Consider the following 22,989-nt stretch of genomic DNA (forward strand, 5'->3'; position numbering starts at 1 on the left):
CGCCTTGGGTGGCCCAGTGAGTAGAGTACCAGCCAATGAATGAAAGCATAAGATACCAAGTTCAAGTCCCAGTCTCAGACAAAAAAAAAAGGAAAAGAAATTATACACACCATCTTATATCTATCTATCTATCTATCTATCTATCTATCTAGGTAGACTAGCAATCACCACTTTTTGGGAGATAAACCATACATAACCCTGAACTTTACATTGAAGTTGCTCTTTTCTAGGGATTTCATTTTCCTCTTGTGGCTGGGAGAGTGTAGGGCTTAGATGATCTTCAGATCTAAGCTTACTCGTGAGGCAGAAATGAGAGAGAGATTATAGGGTTCCTAGTTTAATAATTTAATAATTTACTACAAGTAAATTTTTAGTGTGTTCAAGGCAATATGAGACATTTATAAGTACAAATATTACATGAGGCATAATTATAAAGCAATGATTCATCATTTAAATGAAATCCAAGCTTAACTGGTTATCCTATTTTTTTCTCTGGCAACCCTACTCAGGAGACCCAGCTTTGAAATTAAGTGGTTTCCTTAGGATAAAGCATTGGGATTAGGGGAAACAAAGAGGCCACATGAGCTCTGTGTGTGTTTTAAAGTTTGGAATGAAGTTGATTTCTTTCATGCTAAATAAGCAATCAGACCACTCTGTCAGGAATTCAAACTCGTGACCACCATGGGACTCAAGATCAAGAAAAACATTTTTGATGGTAAAGATTAAGAGCCAAAGAAGCAATCTTCACCCACACAGAGCCAGAGGACGGGCAGAGGACGGTATCACCAAGGAAGGTAAGAACATTGCCCCCTTCCCCAAATAAGTGTTATCCAGTTCTCCCAAGAATAGTGTTTGGGGAGTGCTGTGAACTTTCATTTCTCTCTCAGCGCCTCCCTCATTGCTAGACTTCAGCAGAACTTCTGAGGCTTCCAGTCCAAGATAGCGATTATTTGGGAGGAGAGTGGCAGTCTGGTGGCTGGTGACAAGCAATCCCTCTGCACTGGATCTATTCTGTCACTTCAAGGATGGTTTCTCCTGGTTTGAGCAGGAATAGATACTTTTTCTGTCCCCACACGGTTTGTCAAAGCACTGAACTTGAGGTACCAATGTACAAAAACAATTTAAGGCAGAATTAATTGAGCTTCTTATTTGCCATGTGAACACAAGGATCAGCCCTCCATTATTCTCCTGAGACGGTCAGCGAGTTCAACTGTAATTTCTTTTTTACAACTGGGAAGGGCAAATTACATATAAAATGCCCCAACGGAAAGGAGTCACGTGGTGAAATCTCAACTCAGCTCTCCCATTGTCCCTGTTGTTCAAATTGGAGCTCATTAATGTAATTCTATGGGGATTAGAGCTTTGAAATTCACAAGAACAGTAGAGGGAAGAAAAACACAATCTCAAGGAGAGAAGCTTCCAGGATTGGTTTTTAATGAGCTTACTTTAATTACAACCACGTCTGATCTTGGGCTTTTTGTTTTGTGTGTGTGTGTGTGTGTGTGTGTGTGTGGTCATTTATTTAAGCTAGGCAGGAGCAGAATCTGACTTAGGTGGGAGAGAAAAGAAATTGTTAGAGAAAAGTCAGGTCCTAGATTTCTTCACCTTTATTTTGGGTAACATACATCTTGACAAGCACTTCACCGAGATCATTTCCTTTGTTAAAAAGTAGGACTGGAAGATGTGGGGTTTGATCACTGTGACTCATAACCATAGCCAGGCTTGGGCTGGGTGTGCTTAGTACACAGCAATGCATCCCAGTCTTCAGTTTTTCTGGGGACTGGTGTCAAATGATAACTTTGACCATTCACTACTTTGTGTCTGCAAGGGTGGAGAATGAATAAGAATGCTTTTTACTTTATTTTATTTTTTGATGCTAGTCCTAGGGTTTAAACTCAGAGCTTGGGCACTGTCCCTGACTTTGTTTTGCTCAAAGCTAGTGCTCTACGACTTGAGCCCCAGCTCCATTTCTGACTTTTTTGGTAGTTCATTGGAAATAAGAGTCTCATAGACTTTCCAGACCAAGATGACTTCAAACCACAGTCCTCAGATCTCAGCCTCCCGAATTACAGGCATGAGCCACTGGCACCTGACAAAAAATTCTTTTTATTTGCTTTCTAAATAGTTTCTCTAAAAGCTAATGACATAAAGTCAAGCTGAAACCAATTGAGGAGCATTTTCTCCTAAATAATAGCTAAGTTGAAATAAAAAAATTCACTTGTAGTTTCTTCTTCAAAGTTAATTTTCTCTTAGTGGGAAGAGTTAGAAGCCTACACTTTTGTGTGTGTGTGTGCCAGTACTGGATCATGAACTCAGGGCCTGGGTGCTGCCCCTTTGTTTTTCATTCCAGCGTAGTGCTCTATCGCTTGAACCATACTTCCACTTCCAGCTTTTTAGTGATTAACTGGAAATAAGAGTCTCCAGGACTCTCGCTTGGGCTCGCAGCAAATCATGATCCTCAGATCTCAGTTTCCTGAGTAGTTAGGATTACAGGTGTGAGCCACTGGTGCTTGGCCCTGAGCTATTTCTCTAACCTGTGAAATTAATGGAAGCATTCACTACAAATCCTTGGCAGAGAACTCATTGGGTCTGCCTGTCAGTATTGGACACTGTGGGTGTTTATAAGATGATGTGTAAGGATGCTTTGCATGCAATCAATGATGTCTTTTCTGTTAGGTATCCTGTGTCTGAACCCTAGGAGATGCCAGGACAAGATGTTTACTATGGTTACCCCAGGAAGGGGCACAGCCACTCTCACATCACAACGGAAGAGTAAGTTCACCACCAAACTGAGCGGGCGGGGGGGGGGGGGGGTTCCTGTTTGTAGTTTGCTGGCACGGCACTTAAATCTCCCTATTTCTCTCCCCAGAGTAAAAAACTCTGACAACAAAGGGAGGGGCTTACTTCCTTTTTTTTCTGGGACCAAATAAGCAGGGAGATAGGAAGGATTTTTTAAAAATTAGATTTTGCTATTTTTGTCCACATTCTTGGCCATTATCTGTAAATTCTCAAGCTGGAAAACATCTGTCCAGGATAAATATGCCTTATTTGGGGGGTGGGGGAGGGTACTAGTTCTGGGGCTTGAACTGAGGGCCTATCCAGCTGTCCTTGAGCTTTTTTGCTAAAGGGTAAAGCCATCGCTCTACTTTGGCTTTTTTTGGTGTTGAATTTAATTAATCTCATAGACTTTCCTGCTGGGGTTGGCTTCCAACTGTGATCCTCAGATCTCAGCCTCCTGAGTAGTTAGGCTTACAGGCATGAGCTACTGGTACCTAGCTTAACATGGCTTATCTTTAAGCTTTGTTCTGTCAATTCTTCTTAGGTAGTGGTATCTTGGAACAAATTATTATAAGCACAAATATACACTTTTTTTGGGGGGGGGGACAGGTAATATTGTATATGGTATTAGAACATGTTTTTAGCTTCTGTAGGATAAATCAACAGTGAAAATATAATTTTACTTATCTCTCACATAGTAGCAGAAGAGTTTAAAGTTCAGGGATTGTCAGTTTCCTTTTTTTCCCTGGGTGACGCCCCCTGGACGTGGCCTTTGACTATGTGGTTAAGAAGGCACGTCATCAGCTCTGTGTCTTGCCAAGAGAAGGGGAGAGCAAGGGAAGGCAAGGTCCATTCACCCTACCCTTACCCCCCAGTGACAGTTGTGTCCTTTTTGCTGTGTGGTACATGAGGAAAGACTTAGATACTTGGAAAGGTGTAACCGAATGTGGTGGTGTTAGGCTTTAAGTCTGGGTTTATTTGCCTGTGAAGCACTAAACTTCAGCAGAGGCAAATATTTACACAATTCCATCTGAAGAGAGGCTGGGGCAGAGATCAGCCATTTATGTTATGGAGCTGAAGTCTGGAGGCAGGACTTGGTGAGCTCCAGAGGTTAAAACCTAAACTGTCGGGGCTGGGAAGGTGGCTCAGTGGTAGAGTGCTTGCCTTGCATGCATGAGGCCCTGGGTTCAATTCCTCACCACCACATAAGCAAAAAGAGAAAAGCCGTAAGTGGTGCTGTGGCTCAAGTGGTAGAGCGCTAGCCTTGAGCTGAAGAGCTGAGGGACAGCGCCCAGGCCCAGAGTTCAGGCCCCATGACTGGACCACCCCCCCCCCCAAAAAAAACAAAAAAACCTAAACTGCCAAGCTGGGTGCTGGTGGCTTACACCTGTAATCCTAGCTACTTACTCAGAAGGCTGAGAGCTGAGGATCACAATTCGAAACCAGCCTGGGCAGGAAAGTCTGTGAGACTCCCAATTAACCACCTGAAAACCAGAAGTGGCACTGTGATTCAAAGTGGTAGAAAGCTATCCTTGAGCAAAAAATGCTCAGGGATAACACCCAGGCCCTGAGTTCAAGCCCCATGACTGACAAAAACAAAAACAAAAGCACACCTAAGCTATCCTTTGTAGTGTCACCATCCCAGCTGGAGAAACTGGTGGCCAGATGGCATTCACAGCCTATGCAGATTATTCTCAAGGTCTAGTCAAGAAGACAGAAGCCAACCATGCATTTCAACTTCGGTGTAAGGAATTGGTTAGGTGAGTGCTGGGACTGACGAGGCAAAGACACCGAAGGAATCCAGAGCGGGTAACTGCAGACTAGAGAAGAAGAGTTGGAGTCTTCAGAACCTGCAGTAGAGGAAGGACCCTTCAGGAATGAGACTGGCATCTCAGAGGAAGAATTTCTGTTTAGCTGGTTTGGGTGCCTCTGGACCTTAAAGAAGGTGCATGCATCAAGAGCTCAGGCCTCTGAGGTAGGGGCACTGGTTGGCTGATAAGGGGCCTAGAGCCTGGGTCTAAGAGAAGCAGAGCTGGTAGATGGGATTGCCTGACAGTGGGAAGAGCTGTTGGCCTGTAGATACTGATCCAAAACCAGAAGCACACTGGAAGGAGAAGCTCATCTATTCTTGCAGACTTCTCTTGGGCACCAACTAGAGTCAATGATCAAAGATGTGGGGGTCTGCAGACTCCAGTTGGCTTCTCAGAGAAGAATATAGAAAGGTGGGGTTTGAGTTGGGAATGACAACTTAAAAGATCACACAGGGTATATTACCACCCTCATGTAAAAGAACCCCATCATCAAAGGCATCAGCTCGCTATCTTGAATTCTGAACATGGGACCTATGTTGGCTTAGGTGAATTCTCTGCTATCTTCGCTGAGAGCATAGGGGAGCTAGAACCACTGGGTTCTAGCATAAAAGGAAAATATTCATTGACTTGCATGTGAGGGAATTTTTTATTTTTGTTTTGTGCCAGTCCTTGGGCTTGAACTCAGGGCCTAGGCACTGTCCTTGAGTCATTTCTGCTCAAGGCTAGTGCTCTACCATTTGAACCATAGCTCCACTTCCAGCTTTTTAATGGTTAATTGGAGCTAGGAGTCTCATGGACTTTCCTGCCCAGGCTGGTTTTGAACCTCTATCCTCAGATCTCAGCCTCCTGAGTAGCTAAAATTATAGACATGAGCCACCAGTACCCAGCTTATTACCTGCAGAAATTATCACAGTTGAATGGATATAAGTCATCCAGGAAGCTTGCTTAAATGCAGATTCTTAGATGCTGCCACCCAAGAGGCTGAGTTGGTAGATCAAGGGTGTAGAAGGAGGTGTACTTAACAGGCATCTCAGATGGCTGTGCCTCAGAGTGTAGTTTGGTGACTGAGGAAACCTGCTAGGCTGGGCCGTGGTTTGCACTAGCATCTTGCCAGTGCTTGGTGTTTTATGCTCTGGATCATGTGAAAACAACATGACTGTCCATAAAGAACTGGAACAGAGTTCCTTCTGTGTTAGGACATTGAAGGGGAGACTGCACAGTAAAGTTAGAACACAGGCATGCTGGGAATTGAATCAGCTGCCTGCAGTCATAAGAGCCCAACAAACACATCTTGTGACAGCTTTGTTTTAGGAAAGAGTAATTTCTGCGGGGAAAGCACTTGTCTAGAAGACAGGAGATTTAGATTTGGCCCAAATCCCAGGGCTTCCTTATTGGCTCTCTAGTGCTAGTTACTGGGACTGCTGATTCTGCCATTACTGAATATGCAACTTTGGACATTTTACCAGCCTAATGTCAGCTGTAAAACTAAAAGGACACCAATCTCAGAGGATTGTTGTGAGAATAAAAGCATGTGTATGGGTGTTTCCCACGGAGGAGTTAGAATGCTAGTAATGACACTGACAAATATTGGTTGGTCTCACCTGCGGTATATAGATTCTATATACGATGGGTGGACTGGCCTATATAATTGGATCAGAGATTTCTGTCTATAGCACTGGTTCTGTCTGTTGCGCTTGGAGTTAAGACAGGATACATTTGCTATCTTAGCAGCTTTGAGATAAAGGTGGACTGGAAAAACTTTCCTCTAGAAGCTTTTCTGTTCAGTCTTGCTGCCCCGTTAGCTACTCAGTCTTTTATGCATCACCCAGCTCTGCAGAGCTTTTCTTGGCAAGTTCATATCGATTATGCTGTGATGTAAACCATCAGGCAGATTCCAGCTAACTTGCAAAGGCTGGGCTGAAGTACCACAGTCCAGGTTCAGACAGGTGAGTTTTTGTGGCAACTCTAACATTTCCCTGGGGTCACTGGACCGAAGGCTCAAGAGCCTGTTGTGATTCCCCCAGAAAAAAAAAGCCTGCAGTGCAAGTCAAGATTCTTCCCTAAGTGACACTATAGCTTTGTTCTAGGTTCAGCTCAGATTCTTCTTCACAGGGCTACCAGGATGAGGGGCAAGGCCAGGCTGGAGGGGGGGGCGTGGTGGGGGTCAGAGATAGCCTTGGGTTCAAATCCTAGCTCTGTCATATGCTAGTGCTGGATGACCATCAGCAGGGGAACGGGCACATCTGTATTGGAACTTCTGCATTTATTTTCCGTGAAATGAGGTGTGTGTGTGTGTGTGTGTGTGTGTTAATTAAAGGTATGTACCTTACAGGGTTATTGTGAGAATTTAAAAAACTATATAAGCTGACCACCAGTGGTTCATGCCTGTAATCCTGGCTACTCAGGAAGCTGAGATCCGAGGATACTGGTTCAAAGATAGCCCATGCAGGAATGTCTGTGAGACTCTTATCTCCAATAAACCACCAGAAAACTGGAAGTGGCACTGTGGCTCAAGTGGTAGAGCGCTAGCCTTGATGAAGAGCTGAGGGACAGCGCCCAGGCCCAGAGTTCAAGCCCCATAATAAAAATTATATATATATATATATATATACATACATATATATGTATATATACACATGGCCGAGTGCCAGTGGCTCACACCTGTAATCCTAGCTACTCTGGAGGCTGAGATCTGAAGATTGTGGTTCGAAGCTCAGGCACAAAAGTCCCCGTGAGACTCTTATCTCCAATTAACCCCTCAAAAACCAGAAGTGGAGCTGTGGCTCAAACTGGTAGAGTAGTAGCCTTGAGCAAAAGAGCTCAGGAACAGTGCCCAGGCCCTAAGTTCAAACCCCACCACCACCAACAACAACAACCAACCAACCAACAAACCCATAAGGTAATGTGTAATAGTTTTACTGGCTTGAAGTACATATTCAGAGTTAATTTTACTTCCTTTTAGTGGACTGAGTTGGGGACAATAGCCCCAATGAGAAGAAAAGATAGTGCTACCCAGTAACTGGGGACTCAAGGTGCTTGTCCGCACTAATAAAGCTCCAGTGAAGTGAGAAGCTTGATTTCTATTTCATAGAAATCTTGAATGATGTTTGTGTGTGTGACATGTTGGACTTGTCTGTCTCTTGGGCCAGGGCTGCAGGAATTGGCGTCTTGACAGTGGTCCTGGGAATTTTACTGCTCATCGGCTGCTGGTATTGTAGAAGACGAAGTGGCTACAGAATCCTGACGGTTGGTGGGATCTTTCTAGATCCAGAACCCCTTTCCACATCTATGAATTTCTGGGAATGGGATACCATGTTTTATGATCACCTGTAGCTTGGAATCCTGCTTCTGATGAATCTTCCCTACACATTACATTTCTAGCAACTCTTCCTTTGTTTCTGCCCAGGCACAAACTCCAACCAGGATTTGCCCCATCTCTGGTTGTACTTGAAGCAAACTTGAATACTTGACTGTGGTGTTTGCTGAGCACTAAGAGTGTGGGAGCCACAGAAGAAAAGGCATGTTAGACTCCCCAGCTTTTACCAATTCTTCTGGAGGTTCTTGTTGGTTTTGTTAATGGCCCATTTCTCCTACTTTGCCTCTTCATATCTTTCATCACCACAGGAGGTCCAGGTTCTTTTAATTGTCACACTAAAGGGTCCTGGGAGAAGACCTCTGGACATCAGTGCAAGGAGGAAACTATCCTCCACTCAGCAGCACTAGGCATCTGTATGTGTGTGTGTGTGTGTGTGTGTGTGTTAGTTTGTTTTAGTCAGCTCTGAGGCTGGAACTCAGGGCCTACGACTGTCCCTCAGCTCTTTTTGCTCAAGGCCAGGGCTCTACCACTTTAGGCCCTGGCTGTACTTCCGGTTTTCTTGTGGTTAATTGGAGATAAGAGTCCCAAAGACTTTCTTGCCTGGGTTGGCTTCAAACTATGACCCTCAGATCTCAGCCTCCTGAGTAGCTAGGATTATAGGTATGAGCTACCAGCACCTGCTACATAACTGTATTTTAAATCTATCTATGTATCTATGTGTGTCTATCTATTTGTCTGTCTGTCTGTCTATCTATCTATCATCTATTCATCATCTATCTGTCGGTTTGTTATAGACTCCATCTTCCTTAGGTGGCAAATATAGTCTAATGGTATCTTTTTCTTCCTTACCCATATAAGTAGGAAGCTAACACAATGACATAGTTCACTCTGCTGGCACCAGGTTCTTCCATGCGTGTCAAACACCAACTAGGTATACACACTGTAAGAGCGATAAATTTCAGGAAGTGGCGCTGTGCTCAGGCGGTAGAGTGCTCACCTTGAACTGAAGAGTGCAGGGACAGCGCCCAGGCCCAGAGAAAGAAAGAACGATATATTTCAGCAACCTTGCCTCAAAGCCAACACATTTATTATTTATTTAGTGCTAGTACTAGGACTTGAAGTCAGGGCCTACGTGTTATCCCTTAGGTTTTTTGTTTTGCTTCTACCATTTGAGCCACAGCTTCACTTCCAACTTTTTGGTGGCTAATTAGAGATAAGAGTCTCATGGACTTTCCTGCCCCAGCAGCTTTGAACTGCAATCCTCAGACCTCAGCCTCCTCAGCTAGGATTACAGGCGTGAGCCACTGATACCCAGCCTAGACGTCACTTTTAACACTTTTTCAACCAAAGACATTGTCTACAGTAAGTGATAGAATGAAAGGGTTGCAATTTTTTTTTTTTTTAGTTTTTACAGATCTGAATGCTTTTCAGGTTTATGCAAAATGGAATGGTATTATCTCTCTATAAAAGATGTTGGAAGCCGGGCGTGGTGACTCACACCTGTAATCCTAGCTACTCAGGAGACTGAGATTTGAGGATCATGGTTCCAAGCCAACCGCCGGAAGGAACGTCCATGAGACTCTTATCTCCAATAAACCACTCAGAAAACCGGAAGTGGCACTGTGGCTCAAGTTGTAGAGCGTTAGCCTTGAGCTGAAGAGCTGAGGGACAGCACCCAGGCCCAGAGTTCAGGCCCCACGACCAAAAAAAGAAAAAGATGCTAGAAAGTCACATACTTCATTCAGAAAGCAACTCATGGAGGAGAAAAGGTTCTATGAAGAAGAATGGGCTGGGCGCCAGTGATTCACACCTGTAATCCTAGCCACTCAGGAGGCTGAGATCTGATGAACGCGGTTCAAAGCCAGCTGGGGCAGGAAAGTCTGTGAGACTCTTATCTCCAATAAACCACTCAGAAAAACAAAAGTAGCGCTGTGGCTCAAGTGGTAGAGTGTTTGCCTTGAGCTGAAGAGCTGAGGGGCAGTGCCCAGGCCCAGAGTTCAAGCCCCATAACCGACCAAAAAAAAAAAAAAAGGAATGGCCATGTGTGTGGAGAGGGTCGAGGTTGGCAGTCTTAAGAAAGAAGAGGAAAGCGAGAGATGCATTTTCTAATTTTGTTCCCTCTTTGTGAGGAGACTGTCAAACATTTCTTTTTCCCTAATGTGTCCCTTATCAGAGAGGCCCAAATATAAATCATGGAAACTGGGCAACTTTGGGAGTTGACATGTCACAAAGCAGAGCCCTCTAGTTTATTCACATTTGATGAGAAGAAACAGAAATGGTTGGATTGGAACAAGAAGGCTACAAATAAAACCTGGAGGAAAGCTTTGGATTAGGAGCTTAGGGAATAGAGCTCCAGTTGGTATGATACCTCTCTGTCCTAAGTGAGGAGAAGGAGGACTTGCTTTCTGTCAATGACTTATTATACACCTCTAGCGTGAGGTAGACAATAGTCTGTACTGTAATTGTTTATTTACTTTAGCCTCTTTCCCTCTTGTCTTAATGAGCTAAGATACTGGGCCTTCAGTGTCTAGCACAAAGTCTGGCTCACAGCAATTACTAATTTGTAAGACATCAGCATTTGGTCTCAGATGACTTCCTTGGTGATCTTTGATACTGGCTTGCTGGGAAGTGTGTTCTTGCCAGATTTCATTGATCAGGGTGCGGTAGCAAGGTTGGTCAACATTTAGGTCACCTGCAGTTTCTCCCTTGGTTAACTAACAACTTCCCTGAGCCCTGGGAAATACCTTTGGCAAGATTGCTTTTTTTTTTTTAACAGCAACACATTCCTGCAGCAGGGAGTAAGAAATGATTTTTTAAGCAGTGGACATTGGTTTAGATGTTTTACATCTTTGCTTGGATGTTTAGGATATACTTTTGGGCTTGGGATTACAATCTCAAGGCAAATCTTTATTACTAGTTCAATTTATACTCATTTTTCAAGGTATTATGTTTCTTTAGAGATAGTCAAAGGTGCACCTCACCTAGAGGTTCTTACTAAAATGCAGATTCTGGACTACCTCTGGGGACAGTCTGCATTTTTATATTCACACGAATTTGAATGTAAGTGCAGACAACTAGCAATGAACTGGGACGATGTGTCACATGCCGTTCTATGGTGGGTGAGAGATTCAGAAAAGTTGGGGAAAAAGCAATAATCATGAGCATACTTTTCTTTCTTCCCAATATGTGAACCTTTTCTTGTGTTATTGCATTACATAGAAGTTTCCAGTACGATGTTGAAAAGGAGTGGTGAGTCAAATAGTATGTTTGGAACAATACTTATCTACTTTGTCATACCTTGCTTGGGACTTTGTTTTTGCTTTGTCTATACCTGATGTTTCAACACCAGTCCCCTAAATTAGTTTAGATGTCTGCAAATTGGGTACTTCATTGACTCAGCAGAGAAAATGCACCTAGTCTTGATAGGGGAAGGTTTCTCACCATTAAGTATGTTGGTAGCTATAGAAGTTGTGCATTTATTCTTTAGCAACATTCAGGCAATTTTCCTGAGTTCTCCATTTAAGCGTTTTAATTATGAATAGGAGTTTGTCCATTTTATCAAATCTTTTCCAGGAACCACCTTTTGGTTTGTTTTTTATTTCTTGTTTTCAATTTTTATTGATTTCTGGTCTATTTTTTATTACTTAGTTCAAGTTAAATTTGCTCTTTTTTCTACTTTCCTAAGGTGAAAATTTAGATGATTGATTTTACATCTCTTTTTTCTTTTTTTTTTTTTGGGTCCGGTCGTGGGGCCTGAACTCTGGGCCTGGGCACTGTCCCTCAGCTCTTCAGCTCAAGGCTAGCGCTCTACCACTTGAGCCACAGCGCCACTTCTGGCTTTTTTCTTTTTGCTTATGTGGTGCTGAGGAATGGAACCCAGGGCCTCGAGCATGCAAGGCAAGCACTCTACCACTGAGCCACCTTCCCAGCCCCATACATCTCTTTTCTAATATATGTAATCTTTTTTTCTAATATATGTAATATATTTAATCTAATTTATATGTCCAATATATTTGATGTTGTAAATATCCCTGTAAGTATTGCTTTTACCAGTTATATTTTCAATTTTAGTTCAAATGTTAAAAATTTTTCTTGCAATTTCTTTTTTCATCCATGTGTTAGAAGGATGCAGTTTAATCTGTAAGTATTTTAGGATTTTTCAGCTATACTTCTTTTCATTGATTTCTAGATTAACTCCATTGAACTCTAACAGTAGAAATTTCAGTACTTCTTTTAAACATGTTATGGTGTTTTATATTCCATAATGTGAATGTTCCATAAGCAATAGCACCAACAGCATCTAGTTTGTAGATGTCTATCACATCTAGTTGACTGGTGAGTTTGAGTGGGTTCAACTATTTCCTCAATGAATTTTTGCCTGCTAGACTTTTCCATTTCTAACAGCAGGATAATAAAGTTCCCAATTTTATTTTTATTTATTTTTGTTGGTCCTGGGGCTTGAACTCTGGGCCTGGGTGCTGTCCCTCAGCTCTTCAGATCAAGGCTAGTGCTCTACCATTTGAGCCACAGCACCACTTCTGCTTTTCTTGTGGTTTAATGGAGATAAAAGTCTCACGGACTTTACTGCCTGGGCTGGCTTTGAACCTCAATCATCAAATCTCAGCCTCCTGAGTAGTTAGGATTACAGCTGTGAGCCACTAGCACCTGGCCAAGTCCCCCAGTTTAACTCCAACTATATATGAGGTTCAATTATATCTTCTTGAATTCTACCAGCTTTTATTTCATGTAGTTCTGTGTTATTGAGGTTTGAGGTTTGAACTCAATGCCTCGAGCTGGGTAGGCCTGCACTCTATGTCTTGAACCATGTCTTCAGCCCTTGTTGTCCTGTTATTAGATGACTATATATTCAGTACTATTATGTCATCTTGTAGAATAAAACCCTTTGTGATTATGTAATACCTTATCCCTGTTTTTTTTGTACTTACTCTCTCTGAGCTCCTACGTTTTTTTGATTTGTGTTAGCATTGTGTATCTTTCTCCAGGTACTTTTAATGCACATGTATCTTTGTGCCTGTGTGTGTCCATGTCATTCTTGGGGCTTGAACTCATGGCCTGGGTGTTGACCCTGAGCTTTTTGCTCAAGGCTAGTGTTTTACCACTTAAGTCACAGTTCCAGGTCCAGCTTTTTTGGTGGTTAATTGGAGACAGGAGTCTCATAGATTTTCCTGCCTAATTTGGCTTTGAACTGCTGTCTCAGATTTCAGTAGTAGCTAGGATCTCCTGAGGAGCTAGGATTACAGAGGTGAGTCACGGGTGTCTGGTGGGTGTTTTTTTTTCCTTTTTTTTTTTTATTCCAAGACTGGATTTTGAACTAGGAATCTGATGCTTGCTTTTGCTAATTGTCTGGAACTCTACCACCTGAGCCAAACCTTCAATACCATTTTTAATCTATTCTGATGTTATCTGTTAATTGGTGTATTTAAACCCTTAACATTCTAAGTGGTTATTGATAGATTAATATCTATCATATTTCATTTTCTACCTCCTGCTATTCTTGTTTTCCACTGTTTGCTTGTCCTTATGTAGTTTTAACCATTATATATGATTCAATTTTTCTCTTTAGCGTATTTCTTAGCATATCTTATTGCCCTAGAAATTGCCCTAGAATAGTTGCCCTAGAATTTGAAGTATACAGTTACAGCTAATCCAAGTCCACTCCATGGATAGTATACAAATACCTCAACAAAATAATCCTTGTTCTTTCCTCCCAACCTCTTTATCATTGTTATTTCATATACATATCCATGCACAATTAAGTTGCTATATGTTAGAACTAAGAATTAGAAAAGTTTTAATTTTACCTTCATTTATTTTCTGAAGTATAATATATACATACATATATATAGATATATACATATATATCTATATATATATATATAGTATCTTATTTTCCTTCATAAAACACTCAACATTTTTTACAGGGTAGATCTCTCAATGTTTATTTGTCTGAGAAAGTACTTTTCTTCCTTTAATTTTATATCATTATGGCCCATTACTGGGGATTGACCTTAGAACCTAGGCATTATCCTTTAGCTTTTTTGCTCAAGGCAAGTGCTTTACCACTTAAAGCAAAGTTCCACTTCTGGCTTTTCTGGTGGTTAAGTGGAGATGAGTCTTACAGGCTTTCCTGCTTTTCTGACTTTGAACCATGACCCTCATATCTCGGCCTCCTGAGTAGCTAGAATCACGTGTGTGAGCCACCAGATCCTGGCTTGCCTTTAATTAATTTTTTTTTCTTTTAAGGATATGAATTTGTAGCCCAAATTGGTCTTTATCTCATGAACCACCTGTTTTAACCTCCCCAATATTGGCCATGTGCCATCACATTTGGCTTGTCCTTTATTTATATAATTTTCTCCTGTTTTTGCAGACTAATTCCGTAAGTTTAGTCACTGTTCCCCTTCCTTTCAAAACTATCTGATGACTAACAGTTGGGTACCAAGTACAGAACTAGCACTTCACCTCTAGTTAATTCCCACAACTCTGAGAGGTAGGTGATATTACCTTACACTTGCAGATGCAAAAACTGGAATTCAGAGGGGTAAATGATTAACCTGTGGGCAGAACTTAAGTTACACAGGCAAGTGTCAGAACCTAGCTTGAAAACTATTCTTAACATTAACTTCCATTTTCTTCAGTAAATTCAAGTTATTGCTTCTTACCCAGTCACTTTTATGCATTTACATTTCAGAACAAAAGTCCTCATGCTGCTACTCAAAGTACATCAAGAGAAAAATACCTGCATGAAGTACTTGGTTATGAGAACAGTTGTCCATCTCAGGAGAAAAATTGTGACCCTCTGGTACGTTGATATTGTGCATCTGTGGTTTCATGTACAGCTGCTTTTTGGGGGGAGGGGAAGGGTTTGGTCGTGGGGCCTGAACTCTGGGCCTGGGTGCTGTCCCTCAGCTCTTCAGCTCAAGGCTAGTGCTCTACCACTTGAGCCACAGTACCACTTCTGCCTTTTTCTGCTTATGTGGTGCTGAGGAATCAAACTCAGGGCTTCATGCATGCAAGGCAAGCACTCTACCACTGAGCCACCTTCCCATGTACAGCTGCTTTTAACTCAAGTGAATGAAACAATTTCCACTGAAAGCAAGGAAAATATGAACATGTATATTGCTAATAACATGTTTAATGCAAACTATACACCTAAAAACATTAAAATTTTAAGTATATTTTTACCACAATAAAAATAACTAAAAACCCAAACCCACAGAAAGAGATTTTCTTAAATTGTAACTTCTCGTATTCATATTTTTCAGGGCCAATTTAAAGAGCCAAAAGAACAACTTGGTTTGCAACTCAATATATTCTAGTTTTTAAAAAAAAATTTAGATGAACATTTTTCATTAGTGTGTGTGTGTGTAGAAAAAAGTACCTGTTACTAATTGCATAGAGCTGTGCCATCTGGTGTTTAACATTGGTTGAAACACAGTAGTTTGAACTAAGATATAATATATACCATGTTAAAAGACTATATGAAAAGGATATACATGAATCATTTCTATACTGATTACGTGCTGACATGATTACATTTTGATATGGCAGGTAAAATATTAATTTTACCTGCTTTCTAAAGTTGAAGCTATTAGAAAATTCAAAGTTGTGGCTTGCATTTTATTTCTGTTGCACAGCACTGATACACGTGCAGGACAGTATCACGGTTGAGATGTCAAGTAGCAGTGTTTGGTTCTTAGCTCTATCACTTACTAGTTGTGTGACCTAGGACAAGTGACTTCTCCATGCCTCAGTTTCCCACTCTGCAACATTTCCCAGAATTGCTATGAGCTTTAAATGAAGGATCGACATTTCTGCTCAGTTGGTAGTATAGATGTTCTTTGTTGTGCTGGGTTTTGAATCCAGGGCCTTGCCATGCTAGGGAAAGTGCCTCACCAAAGATACACCCCCGCCTTAAATGAGCCTTTAAACACAACTACATGGATCTATGTGGTAAAGATGCAATGCATATTTTGTATACAAACAGATTCAAAGAATTCATTAGGTCTTGGGACTTCTTCTGACATAAAGAATTCAGTAATAAATATACTTTTAGATTTTGGGAAACCCCTTATTCTGATTTTTCTCTCCTTGCCTCTACAATGTTTCGACACACACATTTGTGAAATTTAACAATTACCTCATTGGGTGGAAATTAAGTGTGGACCCTTAGAAGTCTCATTCCATAGTGAAAGTATAAATGTGAGGCTGTTTGACTTCATCACTCCTCAGAAACAAATACATTGCTGCCAAACTCACGTTCTCCCTCTCTTTTTCACAGGTTCCCAATGCTCCACCTGCCTACGAGAAACACTCTGCAGAACAGTCACCACCACCATATTCACCTTGAGAGCTAACTACTTGAGAAACGCTGAAATGATTTCCCTTTATGCTTCTGCTTTAACTTAGTGTAGACATCTAATAATCTTTCCCAGAATGTTGAAACAACAATGTATTATCTCTAATATTGTTGCATTCTGAAATGGGCCACTGATAGTACTAATCAAGTTAGGAATGATGAAAAAATATTAAAATCGGAAGTTTCCCCAATAAATATTACAGTGCAAACGCTATAAAAAGTATTATTTCCTGAGGGATAGAACATAAGTGGCTGTTCTGGGACCATCTGACTTCTTTCTTTCTAGTTAAAATTTAATTTACAAATTACTTTTTTTTTGTCGGTTGTGGGACTTGAACTCTGGGTCTGGGCGCTATCCCTCAGCTCTTCAGCTCAAAGCAAGCACTCTACTACTTGAGCCACAGCACTACTTCCTTTTTTCTGGGGGTTAATTGGAGATAAGAGTCTCACGGACTTTCCTGCCTGGGCTGGCTTTGAACCACAATGCTCAGGTCTCAGCCTCTTGAGTAGCTAGGATTACAGGAGTGAGCCACCAGCACTTGGCAACTATTAAGATTTTTAAAGAGGCAACAGATCAACATGAACTGTATGCAGAATTTTGGGTTCTCAAATTCTCATAGAACATACAGAAGAAACAATTAAGAACTTGAAAAAAAATGGAGCAGTATTATTTGCATGGCAACAGTGCAAAATTTTCCAATCTGTGTGTCACTGACAATATGTGTCTAACTTTTTCCAACCATTAAAACATTTTTTTGGCTAAACTATATACCACAATCCTAGATGGAAAATCAGCATTGTTCTTATATAATCACAGGGTAACTATAAAAGTGAAGATGAAGAAAGCAGATTAAAAATTAAAACCCAGAGCTGGGTGCTGGTGGCTCACACCTATAATCCTAGTTACTCATGAGGCTGAGATCTGAGGATTGTGGTTCAAAACCAGCCCAGGAGGGAAAGTCCATGAGACTATCTCCGTTAACCATCAAAAAAGCAAAAGTGGTGCTGTGGCTCAAGTGGAAGAGCGCTTGCCTTGAGCTGAAGTCCTGGCCCTGAGTTTAGGCCCCATGACTGACCAAAAAAAAAAAACCAAAAAACCCAACCAGGAAGATAGTGAAATTGTGGATATTGATAAATGCTAACTTGAGACCTTTTTTTTTTTTCTTTTTCTTTCTTTTTTTTTTTGCCAGTCCCGGGGCTTGAACTCAGAGCCTGAGTGTTCTTCACCTTTTTTTGTTCCACCATTTGAGAGCCACAGCTCCACTTCTGGCTTTGTGTTTGTTACTTGGGGATAAGCCATCTTACAGATTTTCCTGCCTGTGCTGGCTTCAAACTGGGACCCTCACTCAGATCTCTGCCTGCATTTGAGTAGCTAGAATTAGGCATAAGCCACTGGCACCTGGTGAGACCTGTTCTCTTGTTAAAGAAGGAGATGATTAACAAGAATCAGCAAAAACTTTTAAGGCTGGTATTGATAGCACCTACAAGTTTTAAAGAAAGAAATGATTTCTCACTAGGCAATTCCTTGTTATTGAAGGCTGAGTCGTTAAACCACAGAAAATCATCTTGTGCAATGGAAACACAAGTAACACAATGACACCATTTTCCACCACATATAAGATTAGACTGAAGGGAAAAACACTGAAAATGACATTCAATAAAAATAAATCCCTTCCCTTTTTTCAAGCCTTTCCTACTTCCCCATCCTACCCTCTTTCCCCCACCACTGCTTAAAAAAAAAGAATTATAAATGAAGAAAACACGAATAGGCATTTGGCCACCTGCTCTAGGTATTTTCAGGCCTATTTGAGCCTCAGTCTACCAAATCTTCCTAGGGACCAGAAGCCTAAACATCTAGGTATCTTCAGACCCCCAGTCATCCACTGACAGTACTTGCCACACACAGGTCCTGGATAATGGGGAGGTTTCTCTTGAATAGCTAGGATTTACAGAAATGAACACATTTGACACATACTACTTTTTAACTACAGTGGTTGCTCATAATTGCCTCTCCAAGTAAAGTAACTAGAACATTGTGTGCTTTCAAAAGCCTTTCTAAGCACTGGAGCATCACAGTGCATAAAGTGTATGCTTATTGAATAAATAAGACTAAGTCAAGTACACTATTATAGCTACAAGAAAGCTTCTGGCTAGTGAAACAACTTGTGGATCAACTTAAGGCAAGTTGTTATCTTTGGAGGTTCTAGCAGGGGAGCGACGAGTCCTCCTCTACCAGGGATGGTTGTCCTCTTCGACCAAGTGCACAGCTTCAGGAGGGGCAGAGCGGTGAGGGAGGAAGGAACACCTGCCTAGCCAGCCAGATCAGCCTAATCAACCCTGGTGATCAATGGATCGCCCTCACATCCGCAAGTTATTATCTTTAAGTTAATTTTGTAGTATTGTGGATTGAAACCAGGGTCTTGCTCTTGTCAAACAAGCATACTACCACTTCTGTGCTATAGGCCTCAAGCCCTAGTAGTATGATCCTGGATAACTATAATGTCTATCATATTCTTACACTACTTTGATTACTTGCTACCTTTTCAAGGTTTTAATATTATTTTTAGGTTGGGGCAGGTGACTCATACTTGAAACCATTGCTACAAGGAGGAGGAGATCTGGGCAGAAATGGTTGTGAGACTCAACCCCTAAAACCAGTAAAAAGCAGGGCTAGAGGCATGGCTCAAGTAATAAAGGGCCAACTATGAGCAGGAAAGTCAAGTGAGAGAACAAAGCCCTGAACTCAAGTCTTGGTACACACACAAAAATTTTGTTTCTAAATTTACCTCTCTGCTCTAAGTTAAATATTTTCCTGGTTTGAGTATATATTTAAATTGATCTTGAGTCAATGCTACAGTGATCAATATTTTTTTGCGTGCAGAGGCTGGGGGCTTCAACTCAGGGCCTAAGTGCTATATCTTAAGCTTTTCCATTCAAGGTTGGTGCTCTACCACGAGTCGCAGCTCCTCTTTTTAGTGGTTAATTGAAGACTCTCACCTATTTTCCTGCCCAGGGTGGCTTTGAGTTGCTCAGCCTCTTGAGTAGCTAGGATTACAGGCATGAGCCACTGGCACCCAGACTGTTGCAAAACTTATGTCAGTTACTGAATGCAGTCAGTTACTGACTTAGATTGGAAGCATTATAAGGAATGAAAGAGAAGTGCTAATGTATTAGAAAGTGATGTTATTCTAGCCTGCGTTGAGAAGTATTTAAATGATACTGAATAGTTACCCAAATGGGCCTGATTCTACACTGAATGTAGAAATGTAACTTCCTTAGCATTGTGAACCCGTTCTTTAGTAGCTTTTCCCTTAGATGAATACTTAAAAGAGCATAAAAACTGAGGAGTTTGCACTCTAACCAAAATGTTTACCCATTTGACCTACAGAACTTGAGGCAAAGGAAATGCAGCTGTTTGAATACTTAAGTTTATTCATCAAATATGTAGTAGTTTCTGTTTTGTAAAGACAGGTCTCATTATATTTCATGATAGCTTAGGCTTTCCTGAAATAACAATCCTGCCTCAACTTCCTGATTGTTGAGATGTGCTACACTGGCCAGTTTAGAACATTAATTTTAGCAAGTGAACTAGACCTTAACTAAGATTCTATTCACTTACTTAACGAGTAGATATTGAATACTGTGTGCTAGTACCTGGGATGCCATGTGGTTTTTCCAAAGTATTACAGTCATTAAAATAATCATAAATAATTATAATTGTGAAGAGTACTATGTCTTTCTTGTTAATCTCTCTCCTCAATCTATGACTGACTGCAATATTATGCTACTGGCTAGAGTATGGCAAGGAGAAAGAATTACATGTCATTTGAACCTGTAACCAAATATTAAATCAGAGAGGACATCTGCAAAGATCTTGATGTGTTCCAAGCTAAAAGAAAACTAGAATGCAGTCAATTGGAATAAAGTAAAAGCTGGCAGGGAAAGCCTGAAGTTTTACATAGTACTGAGATTTGAGTTCAGTGCTTCTGTACCTGGCCCACTTCCAAGCCATGAGGAAACTTTTTTTTTTTTTTTTTTTTCGGTTATGGGGCTTGAACTCTGGGCCTGGGCACTGTCCCTCAGCTCTTCAGCTCAAGGCTAGCGTTCTAGCATTGAGCCACAGTGCTACTTCCAGTTCGAGGAGACTTTAAAAAAAACTATTTTGTGGTTCTTGTCGTGGGGCTTGAATTTAGGGAATGGGCACATTTTTGCTAGACCACTTGAGCCACAGCTCCACTTCTGGCTTTTTGGTGGTTAATTGGAGATGAGTCTTCCTGGACTTTCCTGTCCAGGCTGGCTTTGAACTGTGATACTCAGATCATGCATCTTAAGTAGCAAGGATTATAGGTGTGTACCACCAATGCTTGGTTACCATGAAATTTTAGGCTTCAATCTAAAGTTTCCCTAATTTACAGCTTTGGAGATTTTATTAAACTTTTGGGATGAAGAGTTGGAAGAGGCCAGGTGCCAATTGCTCACACCTGTAATCCTAATACTCAGGAGGCTAAGATGTAAGGATTGTAATTTGAAGCTTGCTTGGACAGATATGTCCAAGACAGATATGTCTGAGAGATTCTATCTCCAATTACCCAGTAAAATGCCAGATTGGAGGTATGACTCAAATGGCAGCATGCAGGTCATGGGTGAAAACGCTAAGAGTGTGAGGCTCTGAGTTAAAGCCCTAGTACACACTCTCCCCCCGCACACACCCAGAGATTGGAAGGTATTTTAATGGTTAATTAGATCCTTCACTAGGATTAAAGTTAGGTCTCAGATAACTCAGTAAATTATTTTCTGGAAGTTTAGAGAACTCTTTTGAGACTAAAGGGGAACAGTTTGTTTTAAAAGCTGGGTATAGAAATATATTCATTGAGCACCTATATGTAACGTAATGCACTTTACATATCATCCATATTCTGAGCTCCCAGTGTTTTTTTAAGCTAACAGGAAAAGGGGGAGTGTGAGCATATTGTAGACATGATTGACAAAGGTACTGTCTTAAAGAATAAAGATACTTTTTTTTTTGGCTGTTCCTGAACTTTTTTTTTTCCCCCTCAAGGCTAGCACTCCACTTCATGAGCCGTAGGTACTTTTGGGTTATTGTCAGTTAATTGGTGGTAAGACTCACAGGCTTTCCTGCATGGGTTGGCTTCAAACAGAAATCCTCGTATCTCAGCCTCCAGAGCAGCTTGGATTACAAGTATGAGCCACTGGCAGTTGGCTTTAAAGATACATTTTGAAAAGCTGGATGGAGTGGCATGCAGGAGGATCCTGAGGTCACACTAGGCTACACGGTAAGATCCTATCTAAACACACCCACACACACCCACATACCACACACACAGTGCTCCACAACACATAAACCAAACCAAACCAAAATCCAGACACTTACCACATACTTCCCTCTTCCCAAAATTTTTGAGAGCTTTTTAGTATCTTTTCAGGAACACACACAATTCTTTCCACTTACCATTTCCAAAGCAATTATTAGGCCTATCATTTTATACTGTAATTCTTTGTGGAAAGGTTTAACAATAATATTGTAAAAGGAATGTATATATAATCAGTATACCTCAAATAAGGTAATAAATATCCAATAAATAGAAAAGCTACCTTTTATTTAGAATGAGGCATATTCTGAATTACTACAAAAATCAAACAATTATCTGAGCCACAAAATTTGCTTTACAATGGAATTTAAGTAATCGCTTTGTAATTGGGATAAAACAAAAAAGAATAAGAAAGATAACTGATATTCACACTCACTTTTAATGCTAAACTACCAAAAAATTCATTTCCTTACATATAAGTCTGGAAAATCAAAACAATACACCCTAACTTAAAAATTAACTTATTTAGGGAAAGGAAAGTGAAGGGTAAAGGAGATTTCTTTATATATTTGCAACTTCCTGTGAATCTAAAATTATTTTAAAATAAAAAGTTGGGCTGGGAAGGTGGCTCAGTGGTAGAGTGCTTGCCTTGCATGCCTGAGGCTCTGGGTTCGATTCCTCAGCACCACATAAGCAAAAAGAAAAAAGCCGGAAGTGGCGCTGTGGCTCCAGTGGTAGAACGCTAGCCTTGAGCTGAAGAGCTGAGGGACAGCGCTCAGGCCCAGAGTTCAAGCCCCACGACCGCACCCAAAAAAAATAAATAAAAAGTTTTGTTGAGTGTGCGGTATATTTTTTCTAAACGCTACTCTAGAGGTTGATTCAGCAGGACCATGAGTTCAAGCCAGCCTAGCCTAAATAGCAAGACCCTGTCTGGAAAGAGCAAATAAGTTTTAAGAAACATATTAGAGGTACATTAACAGATACAAAATATATTGGCTAGGAAAAAAATTCAATGTATAATTTGATAGTGGATTTTTAAAAAGTCGAACTATGAAATCTAGAATAAAAATTCTATATCTACTTTTAAAAATAGATGTAAAACCAGAGAAAAAATTCTGGAGCATTAAGCTCAAATACTGGCTCTACCACCTAACAGCTGGGTAGCACATAACTGCTTGAGTAATGTGAAAATCACATGAGATTTCATGAAAGTAAATGTAAATTGTAAAACTGTACACAAATAGCATTATTAATACACATTTCCTAGCCTTCACACTCTTTTCTTTTTTAAAAAAGGCCTGTCTTAATTATATCATGCAATTTTTTCAATGAAACAAAAACACATTTTAAAAATGGCAAATTCAAACAAAGAAA

General features: G+C 40.8%; 1 protein-coding gene across 1 annotated transcript; it reads left to right on the top strand.

The window, feature by feature from the left end:
• The first annotated feature begins 442 nt into the window (after positions 1 to 442).
• Mlana (melan-A) lies at positions 443 to 16,499 on the top strand. Its single transcript, XM_042686939.1, has 5 exons — positions 443 to 794; positions 2,677 to 2,772; positions 7,739 to 7,835; positions 14,618 to 14,728; positions 16,208 to 16,499. The coding sequence occupies exons 2-5, from the start codon at positions 2,702 to 2,704 to the stop codon at positions 16,274 to 16,276; spliced, it is 348 nt and encodes a 115-aa protein (XP_042542873.1). The 5' UTR covers positions 443 to 794; positions 2,677 to 2,701; the 3' UTR covers positions 16,277 to 16,499.
• The last annotated feature ends 6,490 nt before the right edge of the window (positions 16,500 to 22,989 follow it).

Source organism: Dipodomys spectabilis, unplaced genomic scaffold (assembly GCF_019054845.1).
Source record: "Dipodomys spectabilis isolate Male_0828 unplaced genomic scaffold, ASM1905484v1 ptg000098l, whole genome shotgun sequence".
NCBI classification, from domain to species: Eukaryota; Metazoa; Chordata; class Mammalia; order Rodentia; family Heteromyidae; genus Dipodomys; species Dipodomys spectabilis.